Genomic DNA, 22,237 nt, shown 5'->3' on the forward strand with positions numbered 1-22,237 from the left:
AAAACTGTCACAGTAGCCTTTCCATCTCCTTCATGAATGCTTCATACACATCATCCTTAGTTTGTAATGAGGCAAGAACAGAAGGACCAGACTTGGGGGCTGCTTTGGCAAGAGGCACAGCAGAATCTTTGGGGAGCAGCAGTAGCTCCTTTATTCTCCTGACATACCCTCAGTGCAGTGGGCACAAATCAAGTAATCTCTGCCTTGGGATTAGTGATCTGTGGCTTGGCACTGGTGGTTGCTATGGCTTTCTTCTCAATGGTGGCTGCACTTGTATCATCTGCCTTGGGTCACTATTCTAGTTTGCTAATGCTGCTGGAATGCAAAACACCAGAAATGGATTGGCTTTTATAAAAGGGGGTTTATTTGGTTACACAGTTATAGTCTTAAGGCCATAAAGTGTCCAAGGTAAGTCATCAACAATTGGGTACCTTCACTGGAAGATGGCCAATGGTGTCTGGAAAACCTCTGTTAGCTGGGAAGGCACATGACTGGCATCTGCTCCACAGTTCTGGTTTTCTCCCAGGGCATTCCTCTCTAGGCTTCAGCTTCTCTCCAAAATGTCACTCTTGGTTGCTTTTGGGGTGTTTGTCCTCTCTTAGCTTCTCCAGAGCAAAATCTGCTTTTAAAGGCCATCTCCAAAATGTCTCTGTAAGCTGAAGCTCCTCTCTCAGTTCCAGTGCATTCTTCAAAGTGTCCCTCTTGGCTGTAGCAAGCTCAGTCCTTCTGTCTGAGCTTATATACTGCTCCAGTAATCAAGGCCCATGCTGAATGGGTGGGGCCATGCCTCCATGGAAATATCTCATCAGAGTTATCACCTACGATTGGGTGGGTCACATCTCCATGGAAACACTCAAAGAATTCCAATCTAATCAGCACTAAAACATCTGCCCCACAAGATTGTATCAAAGAACATGGCTTTTTCTGGGGGACATAATACATTTAAACCAGCACAGTCACTTAATCAAATTGGTTGGGGCACTTAAAACTCCTGAGTTTGGCAAGGGAGCTGGTGGGAAGAGCCCAGGTGGGGCAGGTCCAAGTGGAGGCACCAAAGGTGGATGCATCATGCCAGAATGAGGTGGAGGGATACCTGGAGGTGTGGGGGGAGGTAGCCTTGGTGTAGGTCCCCAAGGAGGAGGCCAGGAGGCAGACTTGGAGGTGGACCTGGGGGAGGGCCAGGGGGTCGGCCTGGTGGTGGTCCTGGAGGTAAAAGTCGGGGTGAAGTCCCTCGGAGTCCTGGCATTCCAGGTGGTCTCAGGAACAGAGGAGCTCCTGGAGGTGGCCCAGGAGGAAGGCCTGTAGGTGGTCCAGGTGGCCATAAAGGTGGTGCAGGTGATGGTCCAAGAGGAGGTGGTCCTGGCATGGGAGGTTCTTGTATCTGAGAAGGAGGAACAGACTGTGGAGGAGCTTGCTGCTGTGAAGAATCTGTAGATGTGCCATCAGAAAGATTCTTATTTATGCTGTTTTTGTGATTTCTTTTCTGCTTCAGAATCATCAGAATCATATTCATCATCATCCTCTGAAAATTCCTCTACTTCTTGTCCCCCCTCTAGGATTTCCTGACCTGCCATTCAAAGCATCATGGCTTGAAGAGGAGTCACCTCCTTCATGTTCTTCTTCTTTTTCCTTGATTTTCCAGGCATATCTGCAAATCGTACAGTCAGACCTGACTTTTTTTCCTCAATGTTTTCTCTCTCACTATCATCACAGTGCACAAATTCATCCCCCTCACTTTCTCCATCTGATCTGTCAGTGTCACTGTCATCAGTGCTGTCATCATGTTTATCCTGATCCGTGTCTTCAGGATAGCTGTCATCTTCACTGGTCCTAGAAACATCATCATCATGACCTCACTGAGCAAGTTCAGGACTATATAACATATTTTCATCTCACCTACGAGGAGGAAGATCTAGAGCAAAGCCCACTTTATGGCCATACATCTGCAAGACTTGAGGAGGAGGTAGACCAGGGGGGGACCAGGAGGTTTTCTGCCAGGGGGCAAACTTAGAACACCCTGCCCAAAAGGAGGAAGTATAGATACTGCCCGAGATGGAGGTCCATAGGCTGAAGTCTTTTTGAGTATGGAAGGTGGCTGGGCACCAGGAAGTAGAATGTCCTGGATCCAGATGTTGGAAGGAGCATGAGGCATATCTGGCAAAGGAATACTCTCAACTTCCAAGTGCTGAGCATTCTTGACAGCATCAAAATATTGACTAAGTTGAGCCCACTTCTGTTCATATTCTACTTCTAGTTTTCTCAATTCTTTGTAAATATCTGGATTTTCTTTTTCATAAAGTCATAGAATACGAGAACCTAAGATGGTGGCTAGGTGAGATGGTGCCAAAAAACACCTCCATGAAAAATACTAGATAAAAACCAGAAAGTGACCCAGAACACCAGTTCCAGCAATGCACCAGCCAGAAAAGGTCTGCTAAATCCACAGGGACTGTGCATTTGGTGAAACCTGGAGTCTGCATTCTAAAATGAGTGAGTGAGCCAGCTGAAAGTCCAGTGGCTGTGCTGTGGTGTGGGGAAACAGTGGGTTGGCATTTGGAGATGGACTAGTTCTTTTAAAAATAAAAAAACCCAGGAGAGACTGCAGATATGACGGGGAGAACCATGCAGTGAAGCATGTCAGGAGTGGGCTGGGCTAATGCCTCAGCATCTGGTGTGGAGGATAGCCCTTCCCACACCTGCTGCTGATTGTCTCAGGGCCAGGGGAGCAGAGGGGAGCCAAAAGGAGAAAGAAACCACACCCCTTGCAGCCATCTCCCCAGCGGGTTGGGGACACTCCTGTCCAGGGCTGGACCCACAGCCCAAAGCCGTGCCAAGAAACCCAGTGTGACGGGGAGTCTTTCCTGCAGCACTGCACACACACACCACAATATCAGCCATGGACAGTGGCCTTTAGTGCACCCACAGCAAATTGTCCCAGAGCAGGGAAGGCAGAGCTGTGCAAAAAGGGGGAAATTAACACTTCCTATTCAGCCATCTTTACAGCAGGCTGAGAAGCCCCTGCACGGCCCGGCAGCCAGGGCTTCCCTGGTGGGCTGGTGTGTACTTGTGACGTGGTGCAGCCTTCCCTCAGCAGAGGCCCTGGAAGAGCACGGCTGAGAAGGGGAACCCACTCAGAAATCCCAGGGACCCTACGCCAATACCAAGGACTTGTGGGTCAGCAGCACAGACAATCTGTGGCAAGACTGAAATGAAGGCTTAAACTCTTGCAACAGCCTTAAATCTCTGGGAACACCTGGGAGGTTTGATTATTAAAGCTGCGCTGCTTCCCTAACCACCCAGACACACACCCCACATTCAGGGCGCACAGCACCAACAACACACCCAAATTTAGTGCACCAATTGAACCCCACAAGAATCAGATCCCCACACACCACAAAGACAAAGTTGGGGAGAACTGACTTGAGGGGAATAGGTGACTTGCAGACGCCATTGCTGGTTAGTTAGAGAAAGTGTACGCCACCAAGCTGTAGTTCTGACAAATTACAGATCAAGTAAATCAAATGCTAAGAAGCCAAAAACAACAGAAAATCTTAAAGCATATGATAAAACCAGACGATATGGAGAACCCAAACCCAAACACCCAAATCAAAAGCTCAGAAGAGACACAGTACTTGGCGCAATTAATCAAAGAACTAAAGTCAAACAATGAGAACATGGCACAGGATATAAAGGACATAAAGACCCTAGAAGAGCATAAAGAAGAAATTGCAAGAGTAAATAAAAAAATAGAAGGTCTTATGGAAATTAAAGAAACTGTAGGCCAAATTAAAAAGACTCTGGATACTCATAATACAAGATTAGAGGAAGTTGAACAATGACTCAGTCTCCTCAAGGACCGCAGAATGGAAAATGAAAGAACAAAAGAAAGAATGGGGGAAAAAATTGAAAAAATTGAAATGATCTCAGGGATATGACAGATAAAACAAAACATCCAAATTTAAGACTCACTGGTATCCCAGAAGGAGAAGAGGAGGGTAAAGGTCTAGAAAGAGTATTCAAAGAAATTGTTGGGGAAAACTTCCCAAACCTTCTACACAATATAAATACACAAAGCATAAATGCCCAGCGAACTCCAAATAGAATAAATCCAAATAAACCTACTCTAAGACATATCCTGATCAGACTGTCAAATACTGAAGAGAAGGAGCAAGTTCTGAAAGCAGCAAGAGAAAAGCAATTCACCACATACAAAGGAAACAGCATAAGACTAAGTAGTGACTACTCAGTGGCCACCATGGAGGTGAGAAGGCAGTGGCATGACATATTTAAAATTCTGAGAGAGAAAAATTTCCAACCAAGAATACTTTATTCAGCAAAACTCTCCTTCAAATTTGAGGGAGAGCTTAAATTTTTCACAGACAAATGCTGAGAGATTTTGCTAATAAAAGACATGCCCTACTGGAGATACTAAAGGGAGCCCTACCAACAGAGGAATAAAGAAAGGAGAGAGAAATATAGAGAATTTTAACAGACATATAGAGAACATTACATCCCAGGTCACCAGGACACACATTCTTCTCTAGTGATCACGGATCTTTCACCAGAATGGACCATATGCTGGGACATAAAACAAGCCTCAGTAAATTAAAAAAAAAAAGTTTTGAATTTGTTCAAAGCACATTCTCTGGCCACAATGGAATACAAATAGAAGTCAATAACCATCAGAGACTTGGAGAATTCATGAACACCTGGAGGGTAAAAATCAGGGGGAGATGAAAACATTCCCAGATAATCAAAAGCTGAGGGACTTCATCACCAGTAGATCAGTCCTATAAGAAATGCTAAAGGGAGTTGAGCAGGCTGAAAGGAAGGGACACTAAACAATTGACTGAAACTACATGAAGAAATAAAGATTTCCAGTAAAGATCACTTGGTAAATATAAATACCAACACTACTGTATTTTTGATTTGTAACTCCAGTATTACTTCCTACAGGATCTAAAATACATAAAGTGTAATGATAAATCAGTGGTTTGGGACTCAATGTAAAATATGTAATTTTTGACAAGAACTACATAAAGGTGGGGGAATGGTGGCGTATAGGAGCATAGTTTATGTGTCCTGTTGAAGTTAAGTTGGTATCAAAGAAAAACAAGATTGCTACAGATTTAAGAGGTTAAACTTAAGCCCCACAGTAAACACAAAGAAAGTATCAGAGAATATGACCATAGAGGTGAAAAGTAGGGTAGGGGTTATAAGAAGAGGGGGAAGGGGCAATGGGGAGTTAAGAAATGAGAGTAGGATTTCTGTTTGGAATGAAGGGAAACTTCTAGAAATGGATGGTGGGAAGGTGATAGCATTGCAACATTCTAAATGTGATTAATCCCACTAATGGAATGCTAGGGAGGGGGTGGGGAAGATTTAGGCTGTATATATGTTTCCACAATTGAAAAAAAAAAGTCAGATCCTGGATGGGATCTGAGGATAGAGGAGAGGAGGCTCAAGGGGACATAGATGAGACATAAGGGAAAAAAAAAGGAAATATAGAATGTAAGCTTTGTATCAATGTTGAATTTATTGAACTTCTTAGCTGTGCTTAATGGGATTGCATAAAAGAATGTTCTTGTTCATGGGAAATGTATATGTGAATTATATTGTTTGTTCAAAGATGTGTGTAGCTTGCTCTTATATGTTCAGAGGACAGAGCAATAGATGATGGATGATAGGGAGGGAGGGAGGGAGAGAGGGAGGGAAAGAAAGAAATGGTGGTGTGACAGGATGTTAAAGTTGGTGCATCAGGGTATTGGGGGAGGGGGGGAGGGGTATGCTGGAGTTCTGTGTATGGGGTTTGTATTGTTTTTGCAACTGTTCTTGTAAGTTTGAAATTATGTCAAAATAAAATTTTTTTAAAAAGTCATAGAATACGTTCAAAGGTTTTGTGTAGCTTTTTACATTTGTCTTTCAGTACCTTTTCATTTAACTGGGGCTGTTGCATGGGGTTAAACTCCATTTCATCCAATTTCTCCATGTCCCAGATAATCTGCTTGGGATCCTTCATCTTCAAAACTGCAGCCTGTACCATCATGCACTGTTTTTTGTTCTTCTTTAATTCTCTCTTCCAGGCTTCCTTTCAGGCCTGGTCTGTGGGTTTCATAAATTTTCCACTCTTGGTGGATGATGTAGATCTCCATCCCATGTTTAAAATCTGTATTGTTTACTTGTTCTGTAAAAAACAACAAAAAAAGCAACACTTTGGCTGAGCTCTTGGGACTGTGAGAAGTGGGATGTAGGCGATTCCTGGCCTCTTTTACTTTGCAGGGTTCTTCAGATCAGTCCCTCTGAGGAGGAAATTTGTGGCTCTAAATGCATACATTAAAAAAGGAAGAAAGAGCTAAAATCAAAGAACTAATGGAACAACTAAAGAAGATAGAAAATGAACAGCAAACTAATCCTAAACCAAGTAGAAGAAAAGAATTAATGAGGATTAAAGAAGAAATAAATGACATAGAGAACAAAAAACAATAGAGAATAAATAAAACCAAGAGTTGGTTCTTCGAGAAGATCAACAAGATTAACAAGCCCCTAACTAGACTGACAAAACCAAAAAGAGAGAAGACTCAAATAAAATAATAAATGATAGAGGCAACATTACTGTGGATCCTGAAGAAATTTAAAAAAATTCTAAGAGGATACTGTGAACAACTGTATGCCAACAAACTAGGTAATTTAGAGGAAATGGACAATTTCCTGGACACACATGAACAACCTAGACTGACCAGAGAAGAAACAGAAGACCTCAACCAACCAATCACAAGCAAAGAGATCCAATCAGTCATCAAAAAACTTCCCACAAACAAATGGTCAGAGCCAGATGTCTTCACAGGGAAATTCAACCGAACTTTCCAAAAAGAACTAACACCAATCTTACTTAAACTCTTTCAAAACATTGAAGAAAATGAAATACTACGTAACTCATTTTATGAAGCTAACATGACTCTAATACCAAAACCAGGTAAAAATGCTACAAGACAGGAAAACTACATGCCAATCTCCCTAATTAATATAGATACAAAAATTCTCAACAAAGTACTTGCAAATCGAATCCAAAGACACATTAAAAAAATCATACCCCATGACCAAGTGGAGTTCATTCTGGGAATGCAAGGATGGTTCAATATAAGAAAATCAATCAATGTAACACAACACATTAACAAATCAAAAGGGGAAAATCAAATGACCATCTCAACAGATGCTGAAAAAGCATTCAACAGAATCCAGCATCCTTTTGTGTTAAAAACACTTCAAAAGGTAGGAATTGAAGGAAACCTCCTCAATATGATAAAGGGCATATATAAAAACCCACAGCCAGCATAGTACTCAATGGTGAGAGACTGAAAGCCTTCCCTCTAAGATCAGGAATGAGACAAGGATGCCCACTGTCACCACTGTTATTCAGCATTGTGCTAGAAGTGCTAGCCAGAGCAATCTGGCAAGACAAAGAAAGAAAAGGCATCCAAGTTGGAAAAGAAGAAGTAAAACTGTCATTATTTGCAGATGATATGAACTTATATCTAGAAAACCCTGAGAAGTCGATGACACAGCTACTTGAACTAATAAGCAAATTTAGCAAAGTAGCAGGATACAACATCAATACACATAAGTCAGTAATGTTCCTATACACCAGAAATGACCTAACTGAAGAGACAATCAAGAAAAAAGATTCCATTCTCAATAGCAACTACAAAATTCAAGTACCTAGGAATAAACTTAATCAAGGATGTAGAAGACCTCTACATAGAAAACTACATAACCTTATTAAAAGAAATAGAAGAGGACATAAAAAATTGGAAAAATATTCTGTGTTGATGGAAGACTAAATGTCATAAAGATGTCAATTCTACCCAAACTCATCTATGGATTCAATGCAATTCCTATCAAAATTCCAACAACCTACTTTGCATACTTGGAAAAGCTAATTATCAAATTTATTTGGAAGGGAAAGATGCCTCGAATTGCTAAAATCATTCTTAAAAAGAAAAATGATGCAGAAGGACTTTGAAGCTTATTATAAAGCTACAGTAGTCAAAACAGCATGGCACTTGCACAAAGATAGACATATTGATCAATGGAATCAAATTGAGAATTTGGAGATAGACCCCCAGATCTATGGTCAACTGATATTTGATAAGGCCCCCCAAACCACTGAACTGGGACATAACAGTCTGTTCAACAAATGGGGCTGGAAGAGCTGGATGTCCATATCCAAAAGAATGAAAGAGGATCCCTACCTCACACCATACACAGAAATTAACTCAAAATGGAGTAAAGACCTCAACATAGCAGACAGTACCATAAAACTCCTAGAAGATAATGTAGGGAAACATCTTCAAGTCCTTGTATTAGAAGGTCACTTCCTAGACCTTGCACCCAAAGTACAAGCAGCAAAAGAAAAACTAGATAAATTGGAACCCCTCAAACTTAAAAGCTTCTGTACCTCAAAGGAATTTGTCAAAAAGCTGAAGAGGCAGCCAACTCAATGGGAAAAAATATTTGGAAGATATGTATCTGACAAATGACTGAAATCTTACAAATATAAAGAAATCCTACAACTCAACAACAGTAGTACAAGCAGCCCAATTATAAAATCGGCAAAACATATGAAAGGACATTTTTTTGAAGATGAAATATAAATGGACAAAAAACACTTGAAAAAATGTTCATCTTCACTAGGTATTAGAAAGATGCAAATTAAGACCACAATGAGATATCATCTTACACCAATTAGATTGGCTGCCATTAAACAAACAGAAAGCTATAAATACTGAAGAAAATGTGGAGACATGGAACTCTTACTCATTGTTGGTGTATAATGGTATAGCCACTCTGGAAGACAGTCTGGTGGTTCCTCAGAAAATTAGATATAGAGTTACCCTTTGATCCAGCAATTTCACTTCTTGGTATGAACCTGGAAGATATGAAAGCAGTGACACGAACAGATATTTGCACACTGATGTTCATAGAAGCATTATTCACAATTGCCAAGAGATGGAAACAATCCAAATGTCCTTCAACAGATCAGTGCATAAACAAAATGTGGTATATACACACAATGGAATACTACGTGGCAGTAAGTAAGAACGAGGTCGTGAAATACATGACAACCTGGATGAACCTTGAAGACATAATGCTGAGTGAAACAAGCCAGGCACAAAAAGAGAGCTATTGTATGTTACCACTAATGTGAACTTTGTGAAAAATGTTAAATAAATGTTTATATTGTAGAATGTAGGGGACCTAGCAATAGACAGCAAATAGTGAAGGGGGAAAGATAATCTAATAAGAACAGATAAGTTATCAAGTGTAAACTTGATGCTATGGGAACACTCAGGAACAACTATGGTTTGTTAATTTCTGGGGGGGTATGGTAGGAACAAGTTTGCAGAAATGTGGTTATTTTAGGTTGTTTTTCTTATTCCTTTGTTGGGTTATAGTTTGTTTATTTTCTTGGGGTAGGGTAGGAACATGTTGGAAGCAATGTTATTTTTGGCTATTCGTCTTTTCTTATTCCTTTGTTTTGGTTTTGTCTGAAACGTTTTTTTTATTGTTTGTTTTTTACTTTTTTGTAAAGTTAAAGAAAACAATGAATGAGTATTAAAAAAAGTGGGTGAACAGCGGGGGGAAGAGGGGAATGGGATGTTTTGGATGTTCGTTTTTATTTTAATTTTTATTTTGTTTTTTGGAGTGGTGAAGATGTTCAGGGATTGATTGTGGTGATGAACGCGCAGCTATGTGTGGTGGTGCTGTGAGGAACTAATTGTGTACTTTGAGTGACTGGGTGTTGTGTGAATATACCTCAATAAAATTTCACTCAAATAAAGAGGAAAAAAAAAAAGAAAGCCTTAGAACATAAGCTGGGTCTCCGGCTGTGTTTTCTAGGAAACTCAGGCTAAGAGAGTCATAAAGGGCCAAGACTAGCTCTTTATTGGCTTCTTGGGACACGATGACAAAGAGTAGATGAGGGGCACATGAGAAAAACCTGTAAAAGATGAGACACTTCATCCAGAACAGGGGTGGTGGAAGGGTGTGGTGCTGGCAGCAGTGGCTGGGGATGGGTTATGCATAAATGATGAAGAGGCTAATGTATATGCATGGAACAATGGGCATGACCAGAGGATTCCCAGTTCTGCCTGAGTTTAGGACCCCATCATCTTTTTTGTTTATTTTATTTTTTTATGCAGTTTTGTTGGGATGTGTTCACATACCATGCAGTCATCCAGGGTGTGCAGTCAGTTCTTCATGGTGTCATTGTGTGGTTGTGCATTCATCACCACAGTCGGTTTTTGAGAATTTTCATTGCTCTAAAAGATAAAAATAAGGATGGAAGTACAAGGAAGCACCCAGAACATCCCATGCCCCCCCCCCGCATTGTTCATTTACTTTTTGTCCCCATTTTTCTACTCATCTGTCCATGCACTGGATGGAGGGAGTGTGAGCTGCAATGTTTTCACAATCACATAGTCACACAGTGTAAACTATATAGTTATACAATCATCTTCAGGAATCAAGGATACTGGATTGCAGTTCAACAGTTTCAGGTATTTCTTTCTAGCTATTCTAATAAACTAAAAAAGAAAAAGGGATATCTATATAACGCAAAAAAATAAAGAGCTGTTGTAGGAGGGGAGACTATTTCTATAGAGCCTTCCACCGCTACACACACATACACAGTGCATAGAAATAACCACAAGCGAATCCTACTCTCAAATGTTGCTATTGGAATCAAAGCCAGGCATCTTGGTACCCAGGGGCTAGGGCTGCAGCTTTGTAAGGGAATGGTTTAAGCAGCTCAGTTTCTTGGTCCCAGGTATGTAACAATAAGACATTTGAAATTCTCAGAGAAAAACCGAGCCCTAAGCAATACATTCTGATGGATGAAGCCTGTTCTTGGTTTCCTTCCCTTCTCGTTGTTCATCTTTCCCTACCTTCGAAGTGCTCTTCTCTCTCCTATTCTACCTTCAGGTCCTGATAACTCCCAGGCTCTTCCTTGTCTCTCCACAGAAAAAGGGGTTAAAGGAAAACATTCAGTATAACTCATCACTCAACAGCCTGATTTAATTTCATATGCATTTGCCTTAGTCTTGGTCTTTATGAGTGGTAGATATTAAAGTCTATTCAGTCATGATTCAGCTGGTAGGAGGGGTATAGAGAGGGAGGCCCTCCAGTTTTCTACCTATGTCTCACCCAGGAGGTAGTCAAACTTCCCTATTGCTAGGCTAGTTCTAACTAGAGGCTTTTAGCAGTTTCCCATCTCTGTTCTCTGACCCAGTGTCCACTTCCCTTCCATGTACTAAACCTGTGTCTGGGAGAAGGCCCGGTGGCGTCTGCTCACAGAAGACCACCATGTGATTTAGAGCCCAGGAGCTCTTTAAACAAAATTGCCTGGTGCTCTCTGGGGTCCAAGTGAGAGCAAGAAGTTGACAAAAGGACAGAGCTGGGCAGAGATCTTGCCAAGAGGCCCTGGGCAGCCCCCACAACTGCTCCTGACTGATCGAGCTTATCCATTTCCCACCTCTCCTATGTCCTGGCGGTATACAATAGGGTCTGACCTGCTGGAAAAGCATCTTGTTGAGATCCAAAACCTGCGCCAGCGCCTGGAGGAGTCTGTCTGCTTCAATGATCACCTTCAGGAGAGGCTGGAACACGTGCTGAGCAATGCTGACCAAGGAAAAAGTAGGAAAGACTGAAATCTTGTTTTTTATTCACATCTAGGGCACATCAAAAGGGCTTAGGTTATTGGAGCAGAGTGTCACACTTCTAAAACACATTGGTATGCATTATTTCACTTGTTCTTTAAAATCAGCCCAGAGAGAGAAGCAGGGCAGCTACTACTATCTCCGTTTTACAAAGGAGGAAACCGAGGCTCAAGAATGACTTGCCCCAAGCAGAGCTAGGTATCATTCTTAGGGCTGTCTGATGACATGCTCATTCTTACAACTACAAATTCTGCCTGGTGCTGCTCCTGGGCTTGTAGCCTTACTGGCAAGAGGTAGAGCCAAGGCTTCCATAGTACTCATTTAAGCAGAGGGAAAAATACATCTCACCCTCATGCCACTACCACATGCCTTGGATACCACCTGCCATGGATACCACCTGCCACTTCTCTGGGGTGATCCTTATTCCCATAGTCTCCTCTATGGATGCTCTCACTTGGAGACCAAAACTTCCATACCCCTCCTCCCTTGTTAAGCCCAGAATAATGGTGATTAGAGCCCCTACAACATCACAGTCCATATCCCAGTTCTGCAACAAGAAAAGGGCCTTCAGGGAAGCATCTTTATAGAGGGTAAAACCCAAGCTTAGGTCACTACTAGATCCCTTCCTTCTGTAGAAATACCCAGCTGCAGAAGCAAAGAGGGTGGAGAATACAAAAATTGCCCAGACCTACACAGCCCAATATTATAATAATCATTCTCAATCTAGGTAAAGTTGCTTCTTATGGAGTCCTACCTACATGCATGTCCCCAAACTCCCAGCTCCAAGAGTGAGTAGCTCTGGGAAATACACATTTCATGAACAAACCCCTTCTCCCATCTTTGCAGATAACCCGAGGGTGAATCACTGACTGCCAACTGGATGCTAGCTTGATGTGTCTCTGTTTTCCTACTTCCACCTGAGTGTAAACAGGAGAGAAAAGAATGTCAGTTTCTGTTTCGAGCAATCAGTGAGGAGTATTCCCTGTTAAGTCTCTCTGGACTTCACTGAGCTTTCTCCCTCCCTAGGTACTACACAGTCAGTCCCAGATGTCTGCCTCGCAACCCTTCATTCATACACTAAGAGTCACTCTTCTGGCTCTGGTCAGGACTTCCTGTGACATATGCCTGGAGAGTATAGCAGAATGTCCTCCAGAACCTTTCCAGCCCTATCCAACATCATACTTGGGTGTGCATCACTTTCTGTGTGGACTTGGAGGTATCAGACATTATCTTTAATTGAATGGATCAAATTAATAAATTATTATTTAAAATTATTGCTTACATATATTTATTGCATGCCTATAAAGAGTAAAATTTGTGTGGAAAAGGCTTAAAAACTCATGATGGCCTGAAATTCATGGAAAAAGTTAAAGAAAAAGGGAGTTTTCTCTTAGAGGACGAAAGAAAGGTAATTGCTAGGGGAAGGTGGAAAATATTGGTAGGCAATAGAGCTGTAGAACTCAAGTCCCATTACATGGTTGGAAAGAACAGAAAAACTATCACATGAAAAGATAAAGGAGCACACAAACAGTGAACTCTTAATTAAATCATGGACTATAGTTAATAGTACAATTATTAAAATGTGCTTTCATCAATTGTAACAAACATTCCACACCAGTGCAAGGTGTTAACAGGGAAATCCTGTATTTAATGCATAATTGTTCAGTAAACCCACAAATTCTCTACTAAAGAAAAAACAGAAAGGAAAAAATAAAAAGATAGGGGAGCAAATCTGAATGTTTTAAATGAGAACAATTTGCCAGACCAAGGTGCACTCTATTTAAGAGAATGACAGAACCTGCTTATAAATGTGAATAAATGTTGAGAAGTTATGAAGATCACAATGTTTCCTCAGCTTAGAAAATAGCAATTATTAAATTTTCAAAATGATGAAATTTTAATATCTATAGAAGAGTAAAGTTTCTTGTGATCTTTTACAAAGAATAAATATTAATTAGATGGTATGTGAGCACCAAGAAAAGATGGCCACTGATAACCAGAATGGGTTCATGAAGAAAAAACTTAAGCCACATGAAATTCATAGGTCAAAGGAATTGCAGGAATTGCCTAGAGAAGTCAAGTAGGCCTATATGCTCCATATTGGTCATGGCCTAACTCAAATTTAAAAAAAAATTTTATTGTAACATAAAAAATTAAATCTCCCATTTTCAGTATTTTTAAGTGTATAATTCAGTGGTACTAATTATATTTACAATGTTGTGCTCTCATCTCCATCAATTACCAAAACTTTTTCTTCACCCCAAACAGAAACTTTGATGCCATTAAGCAATAATTCCCCATTCCTCTAATCTACTTTCCATCTCTATGATTTTTCTTATTCTATGTATTTCATATAAGTGGAATCAAACAATATTTGTCCTTTTGTGTCTGGCTTATTTCACTCAGCATAATATTTTCAAGGTTCTTGTTGTAGTATATATGGGAAATTCAATTTTATAGCTAAATAACATTCCGTTGTATGCATATACCGCATTCTATTTATCCATTTATTGATGAACACTTGGGGTGTTTCTCCCTTTTGGCTGTTATGAACATTGGTGTACAAATATGTTCTAGTCTGTTTTAATCATTTTGGGTGTATACCTAGAAGTGGAATTGTCAGGTAATATGGTAATTCTATGTTTAACTTTTTTAGGAACATAATTGAGTTTTAAGAGAACTTCTGGACAGTAACTTTTTTCTAAGACACAGTTTGACTGGAGTTTTCAGAAAATGATGACAAAAAGGAACATTTTGTGAAAAATTGTTACCTGAGAAGAAAAGACCATGTAATAAGACACTATCATCAAATATTTAAACAGCTGCCAAATAGGAGTGAAATTAGACTTTGTGTATAGAGAGCATGGAGGGCAGAATGAACATCAGTGTGTGAAAGTGACAGGAAGATCTAAGTAGACTTAATGAAGAGAACAATTTCTAGCAACTAGAATTGTCCAATGATAGATGTGGTATGCCTCATTATGAGGAAAGCTCCCTGTACAAGGACAAAGCACATGTCTTCACATGATAAATGTCTTAGAGGGATTCCCTGAAAGGGGGACTTGCTGAATGAACTGGGTACTTCAGGTAAAATCTAACTGTAAGTTTCTGTGAATCTTTAAATGAAATGCTCAGTCTCTTAAACAAATAGTTTCATCGAATAGTTGTATGTGTTTTATTGGATGGTATCTTATCAGTAGGTGTGCCAGTCTGAATGTATTGTGTCCCCCAAACATTGACTGATTTTCTATGTTTTACCATCCTTGCATGCCTGGAATGAACCCTACTTGGTCACGGCATATGTTTTTTTTAACGTGTCTTTGGATTCGAGTTTCAAGTATTTTGTTGAGAAATTTTGCGTCTATATTCATGAGGGAGATTGGCCAGTAGTTTTCCTTTCTTTTAGCATCTTTACCTGGTTTCAGTATTAGAGTGATGTTAGCTTCATAAAATGTGTTAGGTAATGTTCCATTTTCTTCAGTGCTTTGAAAGAGTTTAAGCAAGATTGGTGTCAGTTCTTTTTTGAATGTTTGGTAGAATTTCCCTGTGAACCATCTGGCCCTGGGCATTTATTTATGGGAAGCTTTTTTGACGACTGATTGGATTTCTTTGCTTGTGACTAGCTGGTTGAGGTCTTCTGTTTCTTCTCTGGTCAGTCTAGGTTGTTCGTGTGTGTCCAGGAAATTGTCCATTTCCTCTGAATTATCTGGTTTCTTGGCATACAGTTGTTCACAGTATCCTCTTAGAATTTTTTAAATTTCTTTGGGATCTGCAGTAATGTTGCCTCTCTCATTCATTATTTTGTTTATTTGGGTTTTTTCTCCTTTTGCTTTTGTCAGTCTAGCTAGGGGCTTGTCAATCTTGTTGATCTTCTCAAAGAACCAACTTTGGTGTTATTTATTCTCTCCATTGTTTTTTTGTCCTCTGTGTCACTCTGCTTCAATTCTTGTTTCTTTTTTTTCTGCTTGGTTTAGGATTAGTTGGCTGTACAATTCTTAGCTTCTTCAGTTGCTCCATTAGTTCTTTGATTTTAGCTCTTTCTTCCTTTTTAATGTTTGCATTTAGAGCTGTAAATTTCCCCCTCAGTACTGCTTTTGCTGCATCCCATATGTTTTGATATGTTGTGTTCTCATTTTCATTCGTTTCTATATATTCAGCAATTTCTCTTGCTATTTCTTCTTTAACCCACTGATTGTTTAGGAGTGTGTTGTTTAACCTCCAGATATTTGTGAATTTTCTAAGTCTCTGATGGTTATTGACTTCTAATTGTATTCCATTGTGATCAGAGAATGTGCTTTAAATAATTTCAACTTTTATGGCCTTAAGACTGTAACTTTGTAGCCAAATAAACCCCCTTTATAAAAGCCAATACATTTCTGTGTGTTTTGCATAACTGCAGCATTAGCAAACCGGAAGAACATACGATGAAATATGGTTCAGTCCTGAAAAAGAATGAAGTTCTGATACTTGCAGCAACATGGATGAACCTTGAAGACATCATGTTGAGTCAGAGATGACTCAACATATTCCATTGTATGAAATTGCACCTAAAATTGTGTTATCTATGATTATAAGCAGCAATGCCAACTTTATTGTACTTGAATGAGTGTACTTAATGTAGTCTAGTCTCAGTTACCTTGGTTTAAATTTCTATTGTCTCCAGTTTTTCTTTTTAAAATGTATTTGTAAATTTGTGTTGATGGGGGTATTGTTGGACTGCAGAGGTTATTGTCAATGTGTGATTTGTGTTTTTATTTTACATAATCATCTAATGAGATATACAGATTTTTTTTCTAATAAGTGTATATTTGAAAGCCTATTAAGACGTTTTGCAGTGTGAGAAAAAAGTATATGGGAAGGACCAAATAATAGTACAAACAAAATAGGGTAGAAATTCCTTTATCAAAAAACAAAACAAAACAAAAACAAAAACATGTAGAGGGTAAAAATGATCATGAATACAGTGCCACAGGTTTCTCCTCGATGTGACTTAACAAAGTTGTATGTACCAGTTGTCTGAGAGGATGTGCCGGGTTGAAAGGACTTGCAAACCACCCTGCATCTCGAAAAGGAACAGAGCCGATGTGACTTGACAAAGTTGTATGTACCAGTTGTCTGAGAGGATGTGCCGGGTTGAAAGGACTTGCAAACCACCCTGCATCTCGAAAAGGAACAGAGCCGTCCCTGGGTGGGCTCAAACCACCAGCCTTCCGGTTAACAGCCAAACGCGCTAACCCATTGAGCCACAGAGACAGTGTGGAAAGCTACCTGGATAACCATGATGATCAAGAACTCAGTCCATTTTTCATTGCTGAGTAGTAGTCCATTGCGGGATGAATAAAGCTGCTTTGAACACTCATTCCACGAGCGGTTTTGTGGACATATATTTTCATTTCTCTTGGAAAAATGCCTAGGTGTGGAATTCCTGATATCAAAGAGAGGTATGTGCCAAATTTTATAAATCCTGCCAGAACTTTCCCCATGTTGTTGTACCCATTTACATTCCCATGAACAAAGTGTGAGAGAGTTGTGGTTGTTCAACATTGTCACCAAGGTTGGGTGTTTTCAGTCTTTATAATTTGAACCACTCTACTGGGAATGGTGTTATCTCTCTATGGTTTTAATTTCCATGTCCCTGATAACTGATAATATTGAGCACTCTTTGATGTATCTTTTCATATAAGGCCATCTGTGTATCTTTCCTTCTGAGTTATCACTTGTCTCTTACCCATTTAAAGAACTTAGGTGGTTTGATATTTTTATTATCAGGTTGGAGGTGCTCTTTATACATTCTAGACACAGGCTTGTAGTCAGATGTGTTCTGTGAATATTGTCTCCCTGTGTGTGGCTTGCCATTCACTTTCTTAACGATGTCTTTTAATAAGAAGGCATTTATAATATTGATGAGCTTAACTGATCACTTCTTTCTTTCATACTTATACTGTATTCATCATGTTTAATAAACCTTGCCTTCTACCGACTCACAAAAACACTTTCAAGATGTTTTATAGCTTTAGTATGTATGTTTTTTGGTCTAGGATATACCTCAAGTAAACTTTTGTGCGTAGTGTGAGGTAGAAATAAAGGACTATTATTCCCCCAACATCTATGCCCAGGTGTTTCAGCACCATTTATTGAAATGATTTCCTTTCTCATTCATTGAAAAGCACCTGACCATGTATGTGTGGGTCTGTTTGAGGCCTCTGAACTCAGTCCATTTCTCTACTTGTGTGGCCTGATGCCTTGTGTAGTCTTAAAGTCAGGTAGTACAAGTCTTCCAGTTTTGTTCTTCTTTTCCATACAACTCAATAAATTTTGAAATACGCAAAAACTGATGAAACCATCCCACAGAACAAAATATGCTGTCACTTAACCTCTCTCATTTCAGAGTGGGACACATGCCCACAAGTGTACTCATTGCCCCTCTGTGACTAAAGATCCTCTCTTGTACCCTACAAGAAGAATAAACCTCCACTTGTTTGCAGAGCTGATGAAGAGGCAAAATGCCTTCAAAAATCAACAGTGCATCTGAATTTTTCCCGGAGAAAAAAAAAAGCTAATTTTTCAGGCCTTTGATCTTGGAAACAGTTTTCTTTAGTTGTGTCTAACTGTGAAATGTACAAAGCATTGTGTTATTTACAATTTCCTCTCTTTTCAAGAGAGCTAGAGACCTATGGAGGGTCCCTAATTAGCTAAGCTGATGGTTGGATGTGACGTTTGGAGGCTGAAGGAGAGCTGATTTTTTTGAAAGAATATGCAGGACAGCCTGAGATATGGAGCAGGGACGAATAGACAAGACCTAGAATACTGATTTTCGGTCTGGCAGTTGATGTCTCTTCTTGGAGAAAGAGAAGAACTTAAGTGGAAGTAGCATACATTTAAAGGCCTTTGATGACATCTTCATTTGTTTATGTATAATTCTACTTTACCATCTTTATAAATATGGCCTAGGTGAGGTTGATGTGATTGTTATGAGTATGGTTTTTTTGGAATGCATATTTAAATAAAAATGTCTACTGTACTTCAAATCTTCTTCCATGAACCTCCCAGATTCATGTTAGGTTCCACCAGCTGTGCACTAAAAGTAAAATGAGCCCAAGCTGGTGGTAGTCATGGTGGTGTCTACCTGGGAAACTGCAATTAAAATTAAGAGGGGTGTGTGTTTTGGAGAGTCTCAACAACATTTACTCTCCCTTCTCTGGTGTTTTCCTGTTTCCTTTACATGCTATCCTTTCTTCCAATAAGGGCAGTTGAAAACCAAAAACGATTGCATCCTTGGAGTCCACAGAAATCCTAGGTAGGGAAGTTCAAGTGCTACCAAGTGGGAAGTCTGGGGATTGCCTACTCACTGGTAGGCGGACCATGTTGCATGCTTTGTGTACTCTGGAAAACTGGACCCGGTATGTGACTCACCTTCACCAGCCACGGGAGGACCCGGTTCAAGAGGAGATTGATTTCTTGGTAACTTTAGATCCGGAAATCTCACGGGATTTCTTCTCTTCCTTTGGACCTCTCCCCCACTATCCGTCCCCCAACAAGAGTGGATTCTCTGTCACGTCTGGACCCTTTGAGGTTCCTCTTGCGCAGGATCGAAAGGGACAGGTGGTTTCCCCTACATGTCGTTCCCCACCCGGTGTCACCAGAGCTCAGGCTGACCCAGGACCTAACTTTCCACTGCTGGGATCTGGGAGGAGCCAGGATGGTAGCACGTGCTGGGAAGCAGGATCAGAGGGAAGGGGACCACAATCTGAGCACATTCTTCCCCTCGCACTGCTCATCTGCTCTTCTGGAATGCTCGGGGTAGCAGAATAAAATGGCCCCCAAAGTATCCCTGTAGACTGAACCGAAAGAGGTGTGAGACTCCAGAAAAGGTGAGAAGAAATGTTTGGAGCCATGTATGATTGTCATGAATTGGACAGGCTTGTGGGTGTTGTTAGGGGGCATTCTACTGGCATGGAGTTGGCAGAGGCCAGGGATCTTGCTAAATATCCTACATTGCACGGGAGAGCTGCCCAACGAAGAATTCTCTGATCCAAAATATCAAGGGTGCCCAGGTTGAGAAACCCTGGTGTGGATCAGTGTCCACACTTGACCAACGAGGAAACATGGATTGCTTACCAGTTGGATATTGGGTCTGAGGAAACCACCAGCATCTACATTTCTTGGACTCAGCATATGATGGAGTTTCCATCACCTAAGCTGGGTGTGCTGGTTTGAATGTATTATGTCCCCCAGAAAAAGCCATATTCTTCGATGCAATCTTGTGGGGCAGACATATTAGTGGGGATTAAGTAGGAACCTTTGGATCAGGTTGTTTGCATGGAAATGCACCCTATCCAACTGTAGGTGATAACTCTGATGAGATATTTCCATGGAGACATTGCCCCACCCATTCAGGGTGGGCCTTGATCAGTGGAGCCATATAAATGAGCTGACAGGCGGAGGGAACTCAGTGCAGCTGTGAGTGACATTTTGAAGAGGAGCTACAGCCCAAGAGGGACACTTTGAAGAAAGCACAGGAGCTGCAGATGAGAGACAGTTTGAAGACGGCCATTGAAAGCAGACTGTTGCTCCGGAGAAGCTAAGAGAGGACAAGTACCCCAAGTGCAACTAAGAGTGCAAATTTTAAGAAACTGCTGCCTAGAGAGGAACGTCCTGGGAGAAAGCCGTTTTGAAACCAGAACTTTAGAGCAGATGCCAGCCACGTGCCTTCCCAACTAACAGAGGTTTTCTGGACGCCATTGGCCATCCTCCAGTGAAGGTACCCGATTGCTGATGTGTTACCTTGGACACTGTGTGGCCTTAAGACTGTAACTGTGCAACCAAATAAACCCCCTTTTATAAAAGCCAATCCGTCTCTGGTGTTTTGCATTCCGGCAGCATTAGCAAACTAAAACACTGGGCAAACCCAAGGTGCAGCAGGTTGTAGGGAGAAGATCGGGAGTTCAGTTCAGGACCCCGAGGCCTTGCTGGACCGAGTTTTCCTTCCAGGCTGTCCCCGATTCTGCGGAGATGGAGACGTCGGGGTCTCGGTGCTCGGCCATCTTCTCTCCTTGGGCGTCTCCCCTCCAGCCTTCTCCCCTTAACCAGGTCCACAGGCCTGGCTCCCGCGACCATCTCTCGACACGCTGCCGCCTCGCAAAGGCGAATCTGGAGATCAGTTCGGAGCTGCAGCCTGGAGATCCACTTCGCTCCTTGGCTTGTGGTCCTGGCAGGACTTCCGGGCACAACACTGGCCCGGCAGAGCTCTCGGTGGGTCGCGTGCGGGCTCGCCTTGTGGAGAAAGCAGGGAGGCACCGGCCTTCGGGGAAGATTCCTGGAGGCGCGCGCGCGGCTCCCGGAGGGTAGGTGAGCCGGGGCATTCCCAGGTCTCAGTGTACTGGTTTCTACACCCGGAAGGAGCAACGTGAAAAAAGACATGCCCGCCGGCTCCCTGGTGATCTACTGGCTAGGATTTGGCGCTTTCACCGCCGCGCCCCGGGTTCGATTCCCGGTCAGGGAAACGTTTTGCTCCGCAGAGGTCTACAGTGCTCCAAGGGCCACAGCACAACAGATTCCGCAACCACTCCTAAAGCTCCGAGGAAGGGGGCGAAGTTCTAGTGGGCAGCTTCACAGCACGCGCTGAGTCTTCCCTTATGTCCAGACCAACCACCATATGGTAATGCGGCAGTGACTTTAGACGGCTACTGACCATCTTCCCCAATAGGCACAGCCAAGCAGCGATTCAAATCCCTGTCCCGCTACAGTGAAGCCGCCGCGGGGGCGCAGCTGGGACTCAGCTCTGAATAACTGAGGGAGAGGCAGGGACAGAGGCAGAGGCAGAGGCCAATTCATGGCGATTGAAATGCCTCCCTTGGAAATGACGTGGTCAGCTCCGGCTCCTCGGCTCCGTTTGCTGGTAAAATGCTTTCTAGGCGTTTGGAGGAGGTGACTGGGGGCGCGCTAACCGCGAGGGTGGGAGGGAGGCGAGCGGCTGGGTGAGGTCCTCGAGGGCTGCAGGTCGTCGTCTGTAGAGTAAGTGAGGCGGTGCAGGGCCCAACGCAGGCGGCTTGTGAGCTACGCAGAAATGGAAGTGTCATCAGTGCCATGAGCAGAGGGTAGGGGTAAAAATGCACACCACGAGATCAACACGATGGGATGTGTCACAGCAAAACCCCACAACCAGGCAACGGATTGTATAGTTCAATCACCTGGGCACCGTCCGCGTTTCCTCTTTTCCAGTCTATCCTCCCAAGAGGTGTGGCAATAAATACTGTGTCCGTTGTAACCCTAGAGGAGAGCGAGACCAAGGGAGGTGACGCTGAATGACCCGACAGAGGCAGCCTGTGCGTTATGTAGATGAGGCAGCGCACTGGCTAGCGGTCTGCGGAGGCTGCTTCAAGGCGGCAGAGGTGGCGGTGTCGTGGGCGGTGGTTGGTGGCTGGGGCGCGAATGCCTTTGGCGAGAGTGATTTGGAAGAATGGCGGCGGGCGGGTGGCGGAGAGGGTGGTGACCGTGCGTGTGCAGTGAAGAGAGAGGAGGCT

At 42.1% G+C, this 22,237-nt stretch overlaps 1 protein-coding gene and 1 pseudogene across 1 annotated transcript in view; one reads left to right on the forward strand and one right to left on the reverse strand.

Moving 5' to 3' along the window:
* The window catches only part of LOC119517813 (myomegalin), a 53,300-nt gene extending 40,468 nt beyond the window's left edge, over nt 1–12,832 (forward strand). The window contains exons 7-8 of the mRNA XM_037814842.1: nt 11,560–11,691; nt 12,741–12,832. Of these exons, the coding sequence (XP_037670770.1) occupies nt 11,560–11,691; nt 12,741–12,832 (224 nt within the window). The remainder of the gene's footprint in view (nt 1–11,559; nt 11,692–12,740) is intronic.
* LOC119517807 lies at nt 8–6,157 on the reverse strand (annotated as a pseudogene).
* Nucleotides 12,833–22,237: the final 9,405 nt, after the last annotated feature.

The sequence above is a fragment of the Choloepus didactylus genome, chromosome 2 (genome assembly GCF_015220235.1).
Source record: "Choloepus didactylus isolate mChoDid1 chromosome 2, mChoDid1.pri, whole genome shotgun sequence".
In the NCBI taxonomy this organism is placed as follows: domain Eukaryota; kingdom Metazoa; phylum Chordata; class Mammalia; order Pilosa; family Megalonychidae; genus Choloepus; species Choloepus didactylus.